Source organism: Littorina saxatilis, linkage group LG13 (assembly GCF_037325665.1).
Source record: "Littorina saxatilis isolate snail1 linkage group LG13, US_GU_Lsax_2.0, whole genome shotgun sequence".
NCBI classification, from domain to species: Eukaryota; Metazoa; Mollusca; class Gastropoda; order Littorinimorpha; family Littorinidae; genus Littorina; species Littorina saxatilis.
In genome coordinates, this window is record NC_090257.1 from 8,712,801 (window position 1) to 8,730,564 (window position 17,764).

A 17,764-nucleotide genomic window follows, 5' to 3' on the forward strand; every position below is an offset into this window, starting at 1 on the left:
ATCACGAGGTAAATCCAAAAGATGGACAGTCGGCAGTCCATGACGAGTTGTGAAACGTAGTTCTCCCTGTTGGGGACGTCATCGTTAAACATAAGGGTTTTGTTTTTACCCAAACTTGCTGATGCCTGTTAATGTTCTCAACTCTCCAAAACCTGCCGCAGGCGAAAATCACACTAAAAAGACGTTTTCCGGAAATAACTGTCAGGATTATTGAAGCGTAGCGGAAGAGTAACCTGTTGCTTTTGTGTTATCCGGTTAGAGCGAGACAAACTAAAACACGTGGCAGAGCAGTTAAAACCAACAATTGCAGCGAATAACTGAGTCCAATGTGTATGTTATGCAGACAGTCAACAAAAATTAATTATACAGACAAGTTCAATCAATCAATCAATCAATATGAGGCTTATATCGCGCGTATTCCGTGGGTACAGTTCTAAGCGCAGGGATTTATTTATTTTTCACAACTCCTCCATAGTACCTGGGAACCTAATGTGGACCAGTGAAGACCTTGGCCTTCACGAATCAACGCACACAGCCGACGATATTTCAAAATAACATGATACAACTCATTGTGCGTCTCAAACTTGTCAGCCGTCTTGTTTACCTTCGATATTGTCAACTACGACTGAGTCACTGAGTCATTGAGTGTTTCCCTACTGCGTCGTTTGTTGGTTTTTTCTTGGGACGTACAAGGAAGCGGATCTCAGTTTTGCGTGTAACTGCATTGACCCGAGCCTACAAATGCATATCATTGAACACTAAATAAGGGAAGGGGCGCTATATTGGCATCTCAACTTTGAGGCTGTGTGGTTCCACACCCTTCTTAAAGATTATAAGGCAAAAGTAGTAGGACGATAAAGAAGTGGCACAAGAACGAGTCCGCACACACTCATCATGTAGTGTTTTTCTCAGGTCTCGGTCTTCGGTCATTGCCTCACACTGTGTTGATCTGACCCCTGACCAGTCGACTGTCCGATAGGTTTGACTTGTAGGAGGTGTTATCACAATCCAATGTTTGTGTGTGGTTGGACCCGCATATCGATCTTTTCAATCAAGGTCCAACTGATTTATTGTCCTCTTAGTCTGAACCCCCCCTCCCCCCCCCCACTGGATTTCATGGAAATATAATTATGTGTGTAGGTATTTTTGTGGTTGATTAGGAATTAACTTTCAAAACATGGCGACGTATCGACCAGCGTTCTTATATTGAGATTGAGACACTCCTGCTGAGACGTTTGTAACACAAACATTACCGTTTTTCAGCATATCCTCAATGATCAATGACTTATTGTAAATAAGTAATGTTGTAACATATGCACAATACAGGGACTATGCAGTATATCCCATTAAACGACCCATAAGTAAATCTTTCTCGATAAATTGATTGGTGGAGCAAAACTGATTGAAAAAAGTAACTGAATACTGGCCTTTTACACGCTCGAAACCCAACTTTGTCTGTTTCTTGGTCGTTGTGTTATACCAAAGCGAAGGTCAGCGAGAGGCAAAACAGAAAATTTGAGATGACTCTTGGTTATCTAACCGGAAGCGGCCACACTGTCTTGTGTACGTCCGTGTAGCCTGCCTGTTTCCGCAATGAAACTGCTACGAAAACAAAAATAACTTTGTCTTAAAATAACATAAATAAGGGTTGGTTCAATATAGGAACATGCCCTATAATTATAGGGCTACCTTCCTTACACATTACAGGCAGGAAATATTGCAAACAGCAGCTAAGTAGTTATGTGTTGTGGCCGTGCTTTATGGTGCGCTGTATGCACTTAGTTGCACAGGCGTGCCACTTGTATCATTGCATGAACATTACTCGAACTCGTCGAAGTGAGAACGCTTCTGCATATTCTAAAGGAAGTTTACTCAATTTTGGGTACAATTAAAACTGCGAATAAGCAGTGTACTATGCAAATGTCTGAAAACCTCTTAGCATTTTAACTAATTGTCTCCCAGGTACGGATATATCCGTACCCACGCATGTGGCTCTATCTGACCAGGTACGGATTTATCCGCTCAGACTGTTAGCTTCAGTTGCTTACTGTAACGTCCATCTAACGCCTGCATTCCAGCTTGTTGATACACAGTTACTACAATTCTGAGTGACCTGCTGCAGCACAGCTGGTCTCGGCCAAAATAACCTTGGTCAACATAGGTGGGGTAGAAAGTGTTAAGGGTGTTTCCCAGTGTTACTTTGATTATTGATAACATTACTGTAACAAGACACGATTGTTCTTGCTGTAAATGACCAAACGACTGTAATACTCTCTTGATATTTTGTACCAAAAGCATGACTGCATGTGCCAATTTGTATACCAAATTCCACGCCTGTGAATCTGTCACAAACTGGGTGAGATTTGTTTGTTTGTTTGTTTGCTTAACGCCCAGCCGACCACGAAGGGCCATATCAGGGCGGTGCTGCTTTGACATATAACGTGCGCCACACACAAGACAGAAGTCGCAGCACAGGCTTCATGTCTCACCCAGTCACATTATTCTGACACCGGACCAACCAGTCCTAGCACTAACCCCATGATGCCAGACGCCAGGCGGAGCAGCCACTAGATTGCCATTTTTAAAGTCTTAGGTATGACCCGGCCGGGGTTCGAACCCACGACCTCCCGATCACGGGGCGGACGCCTTACCACCAGGCCAACCGTGCCGGTAAACTGGGTGAGATTCTTATGCTTGCACGCCGAGTAAGTGGTATTTGGAGCACTCGTTCAGTACACGCGACATTGTTTCGGACGGGTGGTTGCAAAGAGAACACTGTTTGGAGTATTTATTTTGGGAAGTAATGAGCGAGCAGGCTGTTGCATGTGGAACGAGCAGGCTGTTGAATTCAGCCAAGTTTATTCAGGATAATGTTATAAATATCATACATAAACACACATTTATCTTTTGAATTCATCTCATAAAAATGGACAAATATTTTACACCTCTTCTTCAAAGAATACATCGTCATACTCTAAACGGACTGATTACTACCTTTGTACTCCAGCACGTATCTATTTACATACAACGATTGTTCTAATATGTCTAAAGTACACACACAGCGCATGCACACACACAGACACACACACAGACACACAGACACACAGACACACAGACACACAGACACACACACACACACACACACACACACACACACACACACACACACACACACACACACACTTCTATCTTGCCCCCTCTCTCTTTTTCGTTAATGAATTATGCTAATCTCCTCATCAGTTCTGCTTCATCGTGCCTTGCTTAAATGCGTACACCTCTACTGTTTTCCATTATACCGCATGCTATTTTGCTAATGACTATATCATCAGCATCATCATTATCATCACTATTTGAGACATGTGTATAGTAATGTTTTTATTACAATTTATTAGTAGTATTCGATTTCTCTCTCTCTCATCTCTTTTAGTATTGCTCTCTCTCTCTCTTTCTCTCTCTCTCTCTCTCTGTCTCTCTCTCTCGCACTCTCTCTCTCTCTCTTTCTCTCTCTCTCTCTCTCTCTCTCTCTCTCTCTCTCTTTCTCTCTCTCCCTCCCTTTCTCTCTGTGTCTCTCTTACTCTTTCTCAATCAATCAATCAATCAATGAGGCTTATATCGCGCATATTCCGTGGGTACAGTTCTAGGCGCTCTGCAGTGATGCCGTGTGAGATGAAATTTTATACGGCCAGTAGATTGCAGCCATGTCGGCGCATATTTACCTTTCACGGCCTTATTCCAAGTCGCACGGGTATGGTAGACAATTATTAACTGTGCCTAAGCAATTTTGCCAGGAAAGACCCTTTTGTCAATCGTGGGATCTTTAACGTGCACACCCAATGTAGTATACACGGGGGGTGGTTCGGACACCGAAGAGAGTCTGCACACAAAGTTGACTCTGTGAAATAAATTTCCGCCGAACCTGGGATCGAACTCGCGCTGACAGCGGCCAACTGAATACAAATCCAGCGCGCTACCAACTGAGCTATATCCCCGCCCCATTCTCTCTCTCTCTCTCTCTCTCTCTCTCTCTCTCTCTCTCTCTCTGTCTCTGTCTCTGTCTCTCTCTGTCTGTCTGTCTGTCTGTCTCTCTCTGTCTCTGTGTGTGTGTGTCTCTCTCTCTCTCTCTCTCTCTCTCTCTCTCTCTCTCTCTCTCTCCGTAATCTAATGTAACTTGTTACACCTGACCAGCAACACAGACCCCCTTGTGCACATATATCCGACATGTGGACGCCCCTATCTCTATCCTCATGTTTATCAAGTGATCAAGCGGCAGATCCTCTGTCGGCAACTTGACATGATTTGTGTGTAATACACATTCCTGTGTTGTCTCTTCTTCCTTGTGCTCCTGCATGCAATGAAAGGTCGTACAGGTTTTCCTCAACGTGAATAAAAAAAAAAAGTCGCGTAAGGCGAAATTACTACATTTAGTCAAGCTGTGGAACTCACAGAATGAAACTGAACGCACTGCTTTTTTTCACAATGACCGTAGTCCGCCGCTCGTGCAAAACGCAGTGAAACTGACGAGCCTGTTTAGGGCGGTAGTGGTTGCGCTGTGCTGCATAGCACGCTTTTCTGTACCTCTCTTCGTTTTAACTTTCTGAGCGTTTTTTTTAATCCAAACATATCATATCTATATGTTTTTGGAATCAGGAACCCACAAGGAATAAGATGAAATTGTTTTTAAATCGATTTCGGAAATTTAAGTTTGATCATAATTTTTATATTTTTAATTTTCACACTTTGTTTTTAATCCGAATATAACATATTTATATGTTTTTGGAATCAGAAATTGATGAAGAATAAGATGAACGTAAATTTGGATCGTTTTTTAAAAAACCATTTTAATTACAATTTTCAGATTTTTAATAACCAAAGTTATCCATTAATTTTTAAGCCACCAAGCTGAAATGCAATACCAAAGTCCGGCCTTTGTCGAAGATTGCGTTACAAAAATTTCAATCAATTTGATTGAAAAATGAGGGTGTGACAGTGCCGCCTCAACTTTTACAAAAACGTCGGATATGACGTCATCAAAGACATATATCGAAAAAATGAAAAACAACGTCTGGGGATATCATACCCAGAAACTCTCATGTAAAATTTCATAAAGATCGGTCCAGTAGTTTAGTCTGAATCGCTCTACACAGACACAGACACACACACACACACACACACACACACACACACACACACACACACACACACACACACACCACGACCCTCGTCTCGATTCCCCCTTTATGTTAAAACATTTAGTCAAAACTTGACTAAATGTAAAAAGAAATAAGAAAATTAAACGTTTACTTCAGGACAAAGCAGTTGACAAAAAGGGGACGTGACAGAATGTTTTAGTTTTTTTGCTGAGATTTATCTTACCGAAGAATGAACCTTTCTTGTGTTTTTACATTTAATCAAGTTTTGACTAAATGTTTTAACATAGACGGGGAATCGAGACGAGGGTCGTGGTGTGTGTGTGTGTGTGTGCGTGTAGATCGATTCCGAGGAAACTACTAAGCCGATCTTCATGAAACATTCTTCCAGATAATATCCCCAGACCGTTTTTTTATTTTATTTTATAAATTTCTTTGATGACGTCATATCCGGCCTTTAGTGAAATTTGAGGCGGCACTGTCACGCCCACATTTTTTAACTAAATAGATTGACATTTTAGTTAAGCTATCTTCGACAAAGTCCGGACTTTGGTATTACATTTCAGCTTGGAACCTTAACAATTGATTAATGAATTTGGTATTAAAAAATCTAAAAATTGCAATTCAAATTATGTTTTTAGATATCGATCCAAAAATAATAGTATCTTATTCTTCATTATTTTCTGATTTCAAAAACATATTAATATCATATATTCGGATTAAAAACAAGCTCTGAAAATTAAAAATATAAAAATTATGATTACAATTAAATTTCGATTATCGAAGTAAAAACAAGTTCATCTTACTCCTTGTCGGTTCCTGATTCCACAAACATATAGATGTGTTATGTTTGGATTAAAAGCAAGCTCAGAAAGTTCAACAGAATAAAGATACAGAAAAGTGTGCTTTCCTGCTCAGCGCAACCACAATACTGGCTAGCAGAAGCAGCTTACAACTTTTTTTTTTTTTTTTTTTTTTTTTTTTTTGTTTAATTTTTTTTATTCAATTAATAAAACACTAGATAACAAACATGGTATTTTCTGTTTGCACACATACTCTCTCATTTACATGCGGTTCAGAAAAACTTGTACATTATACAAAAGGACTAAAAATAGTCATACGTGAAAAAAATATACGTGTCAACATGTGTAGCATCAAAATGATCATATGTCATCATATATTGATCTTTTTTTTTAAACAATATTCGCATCATAATGTATGGCTGTCTTTACATTATATCAAAGAAAATAAACAATAGTTTGTTTTTAATTAATAAAACTTCAGACTAACGAAATCTCAAAACAACATGATTTCCAAAAATAATTTCCAGTGTTAATCGTGAATCGGTTTTTTTAAAAATGCTTACGCACATCTTTGCGATTAAAATAATGTGATTAATCTTCTTCATATTTTTGCTGTTACTTTTTATACCAAAAAGCACATCTGTAACATTCAACCTAATTCTTTCACCAATGTTTACTAAAATGTACATTTCAATATATTTCCAAAACCTGAGCACTGTTGGGCACTCAAAGAAAAAATGCTCCAATACATCAAGTTCATCCTTACAATATGTACAGTTTTTATCAGCCTTCACTTTCATTTTACACAATAAAATATTAGTTGGATAAATGTTTTGCAATATTTTCCAATGCAATACACGTAATCGAACTTCACTAGTGACAGTGGCTGCTAAGTTCCAATTCTTTTCGTCAATTTCAAATCCTAATTTTCTTCTCCAAAATCCTTCTGAACAGGGTTGGCTGTATTGTTTTCCTACCAGAATCTTTCGAATTTCTTTTACTGATTTCACTTTTTTCCCACAGAAGGTCGGAATGTCACAGACTGAACAATTTACATCGTTTATATCGACATTTCTTAAAAGGAGATGTACAGCTATTCGAACAACATTGTACTCAAGCAATCTATTTGCAGTGTAGCCAGTTCTTTCACACACTTCTTCATAGGTAGAAAAACGTCCATTCTCACACACATCGCTCACATACATTATACCACTTTTAATCCAATCCGCAAAAAAGAGTGGGTTTCCTTGACAAATTATATCTTTGTTGTTCCACAACAAACCGGAAACAGAATTACCATTATTATCGACTTGATTGTTATCAAGCCATGCCTTCAACACAGCGGACCAAAATTCCGATTTAATACTGTCCAATCCTTTAAATGGTTTGCTATTAATGTTCGCAAAAAAACACTCAAAGCGACTCCCAAAACGGAAAAACAGTTCTTTTGGGAGCCATGACCATTTCTTACAACTTACAACTACTATTACCAGCAGTCGACACGCGATGATACATATGTCCTTTGACCTTTCCTTGGGAATATCTGTTACTAAAAATAGAATACGGGATTGTGGGAAAGCTGTTCAATGGCGCTCATGCACTATGTTCGATTTGCAATGCATGACTCAAAATCTTTGGGATAAATACAACAAATACAAAAAATACAAGTATATAGATTTCAGAAAACAAGAACAAGTTGAAAAAATGTTTATGCAAGAAACTTGCCAAGTAAAGGACTCGAACTCGAGACCGCCGGATCTACAAGCAAAGTATAGTGTACCAACCCGCCACGAACCTTCTTGACCTAAATCTGTGAAAACAAATACTTAAAAGTGCAACCGCAACATCTTCCACGTGCCTGCCGGGGTTATTGAACGAGCATTTGTCGACTAGTCGGTTCCCCGTTCGTATTTGTGATTTATACGTTTTCTTGTCAGTCTCATCGATAAATGTTGTCGCGGTGTTACCTATAGGGCATTACATTTTCACCAAAGCCGAGGTTACTAAACAAAATATAATGGGAAATTCAGTTTGGGGAAATTGTCCCGCTGGAAGTACTCAATAATTACGCAACTTTTTGAATGAAGCAAAGAAATACAATACAAGAATTACGAGTTCAGAAAAAAATAAAATTGCCGTCGAAGCGAATCGAACCCGGGACCACAAAAATAAGGACCAGCGCCCCGTCACTGGGGCACCCTACCAACAGACTTAGGTATTTTGTCACACTGTAGACGAGGGAGCTTTTACCTTCAAATATTACACTTGAGTTCTCGAGCGTGGCGACGACTCAGCGACTCGAGTTTTGCGAGTCTCTTCGTTCGTATTTGTGTATCTCCATATCTCACTGTTCGGGGCTAGTTCAGTAACTGACCCTACGCTCCCGGTCACTTCGTATAAGTTTGGAAAGCAATATCAAGTAGCGATCATTTCAATCGAGACCGACATTAACAAATTACCCAGCTACTTTCCGAAACCGTCACTTAAAAGACCAAGGCCGGCTCGTAGGGGGGTCCGGGGGCACGCCCCACCCCCCACCCCCGGACAATTTTAATAGAAATCAAGGAAAATGGAGCAATCTGGTGCAATCTGAGCCTTCAGTTTTTCTTGATTTTCAAAAAATAAAATCTTTTTTTCTCTCTTTTTTATTTTTGTAAATTTTTTTTAGGTCGCTAGGGGGGGGGGGGGAGGAGGTTCCGGACCCCCCCCCTCCCCCCCCTGGATTCGCCCCTGATCCCTAAGTACAGAGCTAACAACTTTCAATTTTCACTTGAACACAACCCGTAGGTCAACAGATTAGCTGTTTCCTGAGACAGCGAATTTCTCTTATCATCTACATCGATTCAAGTAATATGATACCTCAGCTTTGTATGCCATGCAAAAACACGTTTTCTCTCTGCTAGAAATAAGACCAAAATGACAGCTACTTCAAATACGAGACCAAGCACATACTTGCATTTTTCTGTTGCACGCGTTTCATTTTGTTATCGTCTCGTAAACGCATAGTCTGTTAAAAGGAACGCGACGGTTAAAATAACAACCGAAAATGGACGCCAACGTTTCCGCAAAAAAAAAGAGAGAAGCTTAAGAAAGCGCGTCTGTGATACGTATGGTGATATCAAAGTAGACTTAAACTGTATCTTCATGGAGTTCTTTTCTCGTACGTCAGGTGTACTCGGAGTAAAAAAGTCATTTTTTCGTGGAGGTAAAATTTAGTATCCCACCAGCAGTGGGAAAAAACGCAGACACCATTTTCAAATCGCCATAACACTTTGCCGTCATTTTGACAGAGGTCCCGAAGTCATTGTGGTTTTTTTTCAAGTCAGGGGGAAAGGAAACTCCTAGGGCTGTTTAAACTTTAGCAAACTTGCATAAGATTAACTTCCCAGCAACATCTCTATCATCTACTTGAAAGGCATATGTGACCCTGCACCACGGAATGAGTCGCATGTCACCTTTGCATGATTTTCATCTTTTTTACATTTTCCTAAAGAGTTTTTTATGCTCTATGCCGTGGTGAAAACCGTTTTAGAAAAGAGCGACAACTGTTTGAGTTATAAGCCTGAGACTAAGGTGACCCTCACACTGTTACCAGACACTCCCCGGACTTATATTAAGCCTTGCGCAGAACCGCGCGAGGTGACATGCGACTCATTTCGTGGTGGAGGGTCACATAATGTATTAACGTTTCGCTCTCCAGTTGAGAAATACAAACAGCCAAACAAAACATCACATTCAACAACAACAGACAAAAAACCAAACACAAACAACAGCTGTCCCTACGGTAAGAACACGTTTTTAAGGCTTTGAATTAAGACCTAAACTCAGCTCCTTGTGAAGCCATTTAGATGAACAAAAGTATGCTTACTTTTGTACTTTATATTCTTCTGCTAGAATCCCTGTTTATGACTGGTCTAGATTTTCAACTATGTAAAGAGGTACTCCACAAGACCAAGGCACACTAATACCTAATCTACATATCAAGATTGTCTCTTCTTCATCTTCTTCTTGGCGTTCGCAGAGGTTACACGATCAGTCCAGCACTGGTGATAAATGTTGTCGTTTTCTCCAACTCCTGTCGACTGCCGTATAGTTTGGTCTGCAAGGGAGTTGGTGACGGCCACACTTCTTTTCGTTCCTCATCTAGATTGTCTCAAGATGACTAATATTTTCATGTGAAAAAAGTACATGCATACGCACACTATATCCTGATAAATTATTTTTGCAATGAAACAAACAAACAAAAATAAAACACAACAAGAAACAGAAAGATAAAAACCGGACAGACGGACAGAAACACACACACACACACACACACACACACACACACACACACACACACACACGCCCGCCCGCCCGCACGCACGCACGCACGTACACCCACACACACACCCACACACACACATACACACACACACACACACACACACACACACACACACAAAATGAAAATAAAAAGCAAACTCTGCGCGCAGACATCTTAAAGAACTATTATGAATATCCAAGAAGTGCAAAGAAAATGGCATAAAACACTGGAGGATATGCTATAACACGGTCTCTTAAAACCTTCAGACTGATACCAAAACAAACCCTTGGATAAAATATCAAAAGCAAGCTTTGCGCTCAGAAATCCAAAGAAACTTGCACGGATACTAGTGTTTATGTCGTAATACGATCTCATAAAACGTCGCGGCCGATACCAAAACAAACTCTTGGCCAAGAAATCAAAAGAAATGGACATGGATATCGCATACGGTTTCATTTGAACATCAGTATGTAAAGCCTTTCAGTGGCAAATCTTTCAAACGAAACTCTTGGCTTAGAAATAGCAGGCAATAAAAGAAGCAACAGAAGAATCGCCTCGAAACTCATCCACAAAACCTTTTGACATCTGAATCGTTTGAAAGAAAAACCGCACAGAAAAATAGTCAAGGTTTGCACATAAACCAGAAAGTTTCAGTAACTTTACTCTTCGGTCGAACATTCAAGGTAGATGGAAATCAACCTGATACGCATACGATCTACAGTAAAAACAAAAACTGCGCTCATTTGTTTGGGTTTAATTGTCTTGCGAAAACATATAAAAAGAACTGTTGATTTTATTCTGGAGACATAAAACACCGAATTTAACGACAAGCAACACCTGGGGACCTTCATTTCTCATGCATCAAATTACAATCTCACAAGCTTTTTGTGATTTGGGGTTTTCTCTAAAAGGTTCTGTCCTTCGCTCGCAGTTAAGCCTTGCGCAGAACCGCGCGAGGTGACATGCGACTCATTTCGTGGTGGAGGGTCACATAATGTATTAACGTTTCGCTCTCCAGTTGAGAAATACAAACAGCCAAACAAAACATCACATTCAACAACAACAGACAAAAAACCAAAAACAAACAAGTCGCGTAAGGCGAAAATACAATATTTAGTCAAGTAGCTGCCATTTTTCAGCAAGACCGTATACTCGTAGCATCGTCAGTCCACCGCTCATGGCAAAGGCAGTGAAATTGACAAGAAGAGCGGGGTAGTAGTTGCGCTAAGAAGGATAGCACGCTTTTCTGTACCTCTCTTTGTTTTAACTTTCTGAGCGTGTTTTTAATCCAAACATATCATATCTATATGTTTTTGGAATCAGGAACCGACAAGGAATAAGATGAAAGTGTTTTTAAATTGATTTGGACAATTTAATTTTGATAATAATTTTTATATATTTAATTTTCAGAGCTTGTTTTGAATCCGAATATAACATATTTATATGTTTTTGGAATCAGAAAATGATGGAGAATAAGATAAACGTAAATTTGGATCGTTTTATAAATTTTTATTTTTTTTTACAATTTTCCGATTTTTAATGACCAAAGTCATTAATTAATTTTTAAGCCACCAAACTGAAATGCAATACCGAACCCCGGGCTTCGTCGAAGATTACTTGACCAAAATTTCAACCAATTTGGTTGAAAAATGAGGGCGTGACAGTGCCGCCTCAACTTTCACGAAAAGCCGGATATGACGTCATCAAAGACATTTATCAAAAAAATGAAAAAAACGTTCGGGCATTTCATACCCAGGAACTCTCATGTCAAATTTCGTAAAGATCGGTCCAGTAGTTTAGTCTGAATCGCTCTACACACACACACACACAGACAGACGCACATACACCATACCCTCGTTTCGATTCCCCCTCGATGTTAAAATATTTAGTCAAAACTTGACTAAATATAAAAAACCAGCTGTCCCTACGGTAAGAACACGTTTTTAAGGCTTTGAATTAAGACCTAAACTCAGCTCCTTGTGAAGCCATTTAGATGAACAAAAGTATGCTTACTTTTGTACTTTATATTCTTCTGCTAGAATCCCTATTTATGACTGGTCTAGATTTTAAACCATGTAAAGAGGTACTCCACAAGACCAAGGCACACTAATACCTAATCTACATATCAAGATTGTCTCTTCTTCATCTTCTTCTTGGCGTTCGCAGAGGTTACACGATCAGTCCAGCACTGGTGATAAATGTTGTCGTTTTCTCCAACTCCTGTCGACTGCCGTATAGTTTGGTCTGCAAGGGAGTTGGTGACGGCCACACTTCTTTTCGTTCCTCATCTAGATTGTCTCAAGATGACTAATATTTTCATGTGAAAAAAGTACATGCATACGCACACTATATCCTGATAAATTATTTTTTCAATGAAACAAACAAACAAAAATAAAACACAACAAGAAACAGAAAGATAAAAACCGGACAGACGGACAGAAACACACACACACACACACACACACACACACACACACACACACACACACACACACGCCCGCCCGCACGCACGCACGCACACACACACACACACACACACACACACACACACACACACACACACACACACACACACACACAATGTTACAGAGAGAGTTGTGTTGTCATGGTGTGGAGATTCAGTACAAGGGAAGTGTTGTTGAAATAATTTCGTAACTCACACTAGTGCCAGCATGTGAAATTAATTGAGCCCAAACAATTGAACTATGCGCAGATAGCAGCTGGGCTGCCTTTTTCTGGTACGCTTCTAAGAGGAAGCATCTTCCCATTCCATATACAAGCCTGGAAGATCTTAGATGGTTGAAATGATTGTTCACAGGTTAAAGAATTGATGTTTGGTGTCCTTGAATCATTCTCTTTTTTCAGAAGACAACTCTTACAACTCTTTCTCTCTCTCATTTTCCTTTCTCTCTCTCTCTCTCTCTCTCTCTCTCTCTCTCTCTCTCTCTCTCTCTCTCTCTCTCTCTCTCTCTCTCTCTCTCTCTCTCTCTCTCTCCCCCTCTCTGTGTCTCAAAGACAGGCATTTATTGAAGAGACTGCAGATGTGCGACGAACACTGTACCGACATGAAATGGACCATGTAACCAAGGATTTGCATGCACTGGTCAAACTTCTCAGGGTCTATCTTCAGACTTGAACTTTGATATCGCACGATCGCACGCTTTTAAAGCTAGTATACACGCAGGAATCCGAGTTATATACTCTCACGTTTTCGGCACTGTACACAAACAAGTGTATCATTATTGAATAAACATCTTCAGCATAGTGATAATCCTACCAAAATCAAGTCAGAAATGAACCAAACCAAAACTGAAGGGACCTACCTTGTCCGAAAACGATGCTTGCAACAGTTGTTCTAAAGTATCTGCCCCGACATGCAAGCCGCAAGATGCACTGTGTGTATCTGACACGAGTTATCTTAGTTGCAAAGTAACACTAGGGTACTAGCAATCGTTTAAAGGTAAAGCAAAGTGTTCCTAGGGAACAGTGTCCCTCTTTTAGAATGATTGCGGATTCCGCAGCTGGAATAACAAGCCAACGGCAACGACGGAGGAAGCGTTTAAGTGAAGCAAAGTGTTTCGAGGGAACAGCGTCCGACTTGTTGAATGAGTTGCGGATTCCGGAGCTGGAATAACAAGCCATTGGCGACGACGGAGGAAACGTCTATAAAAAACAAGAAATTCCTTCGAGGTAGGAAAAACACCCCCGTTGGTCAAAGGGAAATAACCATTCTCACTGCACCCATTCTCACTGCCACCAACTGAGAAGGTTATTTCCCTTTGACCATGAATATTTTTCTCTATAAGACCTTGTAGAATCTTACTCCACCAATAACTCCCTAACCGTGTGTTTGACTGGTCCCAATTTTTGTAAGGACCGTCTCAGGAATGTATAGAACCTGTTCACCAAGTTTGGCGACGATCGGTCCGTTCATTCTTGAGATCTATATGCGAACACAAACACACAAACACACAAACAAACAAACAAACACATCGACCGAAACCTATACACACCCCTATACCGGGGGTGTAAAGAAGAACAAGTCGCGTAAGGCGAAAATACAACATTTAGTCAAGTAGCTGTCGAACTCACAGAATGAAACTGAACGCAATGCAACGCAGCAAGACCGTATACTCGTAGCATCGTCAGTCCACCGCTCATGGCAAAGGCAGTGACATTGACAAGAAGAGCGGGGTAGTAGTTGCGCTGAGAAGGATAGCACGCTTTTCTGTACCTCTCTTCGTTTTAACTTTCTGAGCGTGTTTTCAATCCAAACATATCGTATCTATATGTTTTTGGAATCAGGAACCGACAAGGAATAAGATGAAAGTGTTTTTAAATTGATTTGGAAAATTTAATTTTGATCATAATTTTTATATTTTTAATTTTCAGAGCTTGTTTTTAATCCAAATATAACATATTTATATGTTTTTGGAATGAGAAAATGATGGAAAATAAGATGAACGTAAATTTGGATCGTTTTATAAAAAACAATTTTTTTTACAATTTTCAGATTTTTAATGACCAAAGTCATTAATTAATTTTTAAGCCACCAAGCTGAAATGCAATGCCGAAGTCCGAGCTTCGTCGAAGATTACTTGACCAAAATTTCAACCGATTTGGTTGAAAAATGAGAGCGTGACAGTGCCGCCTCAACTTTCACGAAAAGCCGGATATGACGTCATCAAAGACAGTTATCAAAAAAATGAAAAAAACGTTCGGGGATATCAATCCCAGGAACTCTCATGTAAAATTTCATTAAGATCGGTCCAGTAGTTTGGTCTGAATCGCTCTACACACACACACAGACAGACAGACAGACAGACAGACACACACACATACACCACGACCCTCGTCTCGATTCCCCCCTCTACGTTAAAATATTTAGTCAAAACTTGACTAAATATAAAAATCAAAACTTGACTAAATATAAAAAAGAACACCTCATACACATTGTGGAAGGTGTTGTTCGACGCTTTACTTTTGGATGAACTCTTGTCGTGTTTGTTGTAATGCATATTTGTGTAGCTTTTTATCTTTTATTTTATTTTATCAATGTTGTTTAGATGTCGGACACGTCACAATTCAACAAGACTTCGTTTTGTGCGTTCATGTATGTTACATCCTCTTCTAGCTTCGTGTAGACTTCTTTCGACGTACAATCAGGTTAAAGGGAATACATCTAACAAGAAAACTGTCTCAAATTGCCCCAAGAGCTATACAGTTTAGGTTGGGGGTTGTTATTATGCTACCACACACCAGGAATACCTTCAAATAAACGTTTGAGCGCTGATTTGCTCAAATTAAAACGGGTAGTTTTTGGGTAAGAATCCCAGACTGTAATTGTCATTGTTAGGCACTTTGCGCGACTCCCAGTTTTCGTCACACCTTTCGACCCTGAGCATTTCATGCGCTATTCCTAGAGACAGAGATTTAAAATTGAGCCGAGAGCTACAGCGTTCGTTTTGGGAGTTGCATAGATGACAACACACACGGAGAAGGTCTTATAATTAGTGTTCGAGTGTTTTAGTCTTCAAATCTGAATGCTGTGTTTGGTAGTCATAGCAGACCGTAATATTCTCCAACGTACATTTTGTTGTGTCTGTTATTCGAAACGTTTTAGCCCTGTATGGCACGGAATTTGCATGCGTTAGCTAGACTGTATGAGGGAAGGAGAACAGGAAGTGGCCCTCCACCCCCCCCCCTCCACACACACACACACACACTCTCTCTCTCCCCCTCCCGCTTTCTCGTTTGTATCTCTGCATTCTCCACAAAACACCCAGCTGACACCGTCACGTCCTCTCTTTTTACAATTCAAAATATCATCATGACACACCAATTATTATTTATATATCCCAAACACAAACATTAGCACGTTTAATCACTTTAGCCCAGACATGCAACACTAACCTGCATGTTTGGCATTTTCGTCCTTCCGGGATGTGAGGGAAATGACAAAATGCTTCACCCGCACCACTGCAGCACTTGCTGAAGTTCGGGGAACTGGATTGCATAAATTAGAAACAAAATGGTGCCGTTAGCGTCGCGTGTGATATAATAGCTCTGAAGTGTGACCCATGCATACACAGGCGCTAGAAATGTGTTATCACATTTTTCCTACCCGTGTAAATGATAATGTCAAGTATCACAGATGTGTCGAGGCTTTTCCACTAGAGCTACTGGATCTGCAGCGATATATGAAAAACAGGTTTAAAAGACAAAACATTCAATTACTCGACCCTCGTTAATATGATTCTTGGCATGTCATTACATTCAAAATTGTGTATCATAAAGTGTGTCCGGTAGATTTCTCTAACTTTCTCCACACTTGTTTCAACACATTCTGAAAATATCACAGACAAAACATTAACAAAATATTAGCGAAATCGATTTTTTTAGGTCAATACTTAAGATCTCATCCGGCACCTTCTTCCGTGTCTTTACACAATAGCTTACACTCACACGGAGATGTCATACGCTGATTTTCATACAATCTGTTTCATGGAATAAGGTCATCTCTACACTTGCGCACATTCCAAGCATCAACACCCCGACTGCATGCTGTAGACGGGCGCAATGGCTTGGTGGCAAGACGCCGGCCTCCAAAGCGGAAGGTCGTGGGTTCGAATCCCGGCCGCGCCTGGTGGTTAAGGTGGAGATTTTTCCGATCCCCCAGGTCAACTTATGTGCAGACCTGCTAGTGCCTTATCAACCTTCGTGTGTACACGCAAGCGCAAGACCAAGTGCGCACGGAAAATATCCTGTGATCCATGTCAGAGTTCGGTGGGTTATAGAAACACGAAAATACCCAGCATATTTCCTCCGAAAGCGGCGTATGGCTGCCTAAATGGCGGGATAAAAACGGTCATACACGTACAAATATACACTCGTGCAAAAACACGAATGCACGTGGGAGTTTCAGCCCACGAACGCAGAAGAACTGCATTCTGTGATAGCTTGGAATCTTTGGATGAATTACTTTCTAAAAAGAAAAAGCCACTAGTAACTTTTACCAAATTAATTCATGAAAAGTAAAAATCCTATCGGCATGGAGAGCACCCAGGCTGTTTATTGTTGGTATGTGACCAAGCGGAGGAGTGGTGTTATCCCGTGTTACAGCCTGGCCAGGTCTGAGACGGCGAGACGAACTCTTTTCACGAGTAGGAGTGTGCCATTAAAGCAGCGTTATCGCAGGAAATCAGGTAAGTAGGCTGACACAAGTTAGCTTGGCCGATGGAAATGTTGGCGGTGTGGGAAATGCCTGGGTAACTACGCGCGTGCAATGTGATTATAAGTTGCTCGTTTGGTCGAGCCATCTTACTGCTCAACGCTGAATGCTAGGATGCAGGCGTCGGGACGTTTCTAGATCAACACACTTCTGGTGGAAACAAAAAACAAGAAAGGTATATTATTGGAACGTCTAATTATGAAAAAAAACACTAATTAAGTGGACACACAGACGAACACTTATAATACAGAAAATAACCTTATCTGACAAATTAATT

At 40.3% G+C, this 17,764-nt stretch overlaps 1 protein-coding gene across 2 annotated transcripts in view; it reads right to left on the reverse strand.

The window, feature by feature from the left end:
• The window catches only part of LOC138983537 (ADP-ribosyl cyclase/cyclic ADP-ribose hydrolase-like), an 84,531-nt gene extending 68,237 nt beyond the window's left edge, over nt 1–16,294 (reverse strand). The window contains exon 1 of one of the 2 annotated variants that reach the window (XM_070356803.1): nt 16,170–16,294. In XM_070356803.1, coding sequence (XP_070212904.1) covers nt 16,170–16,184 — 15 coding nt within the window. In that variant the 5' untranslated portion in view covers nt 16,185–16,294. Of the gene's footprint in view, nt 1–478; nt 635–16,169 lie in introns of those variants that run through there. The other variant, XM_070356804.1, reaches the window with a different exon arrangement.
• Nucleotides 16,295–17,764: the final 1,470 nt, after the last annotated feature.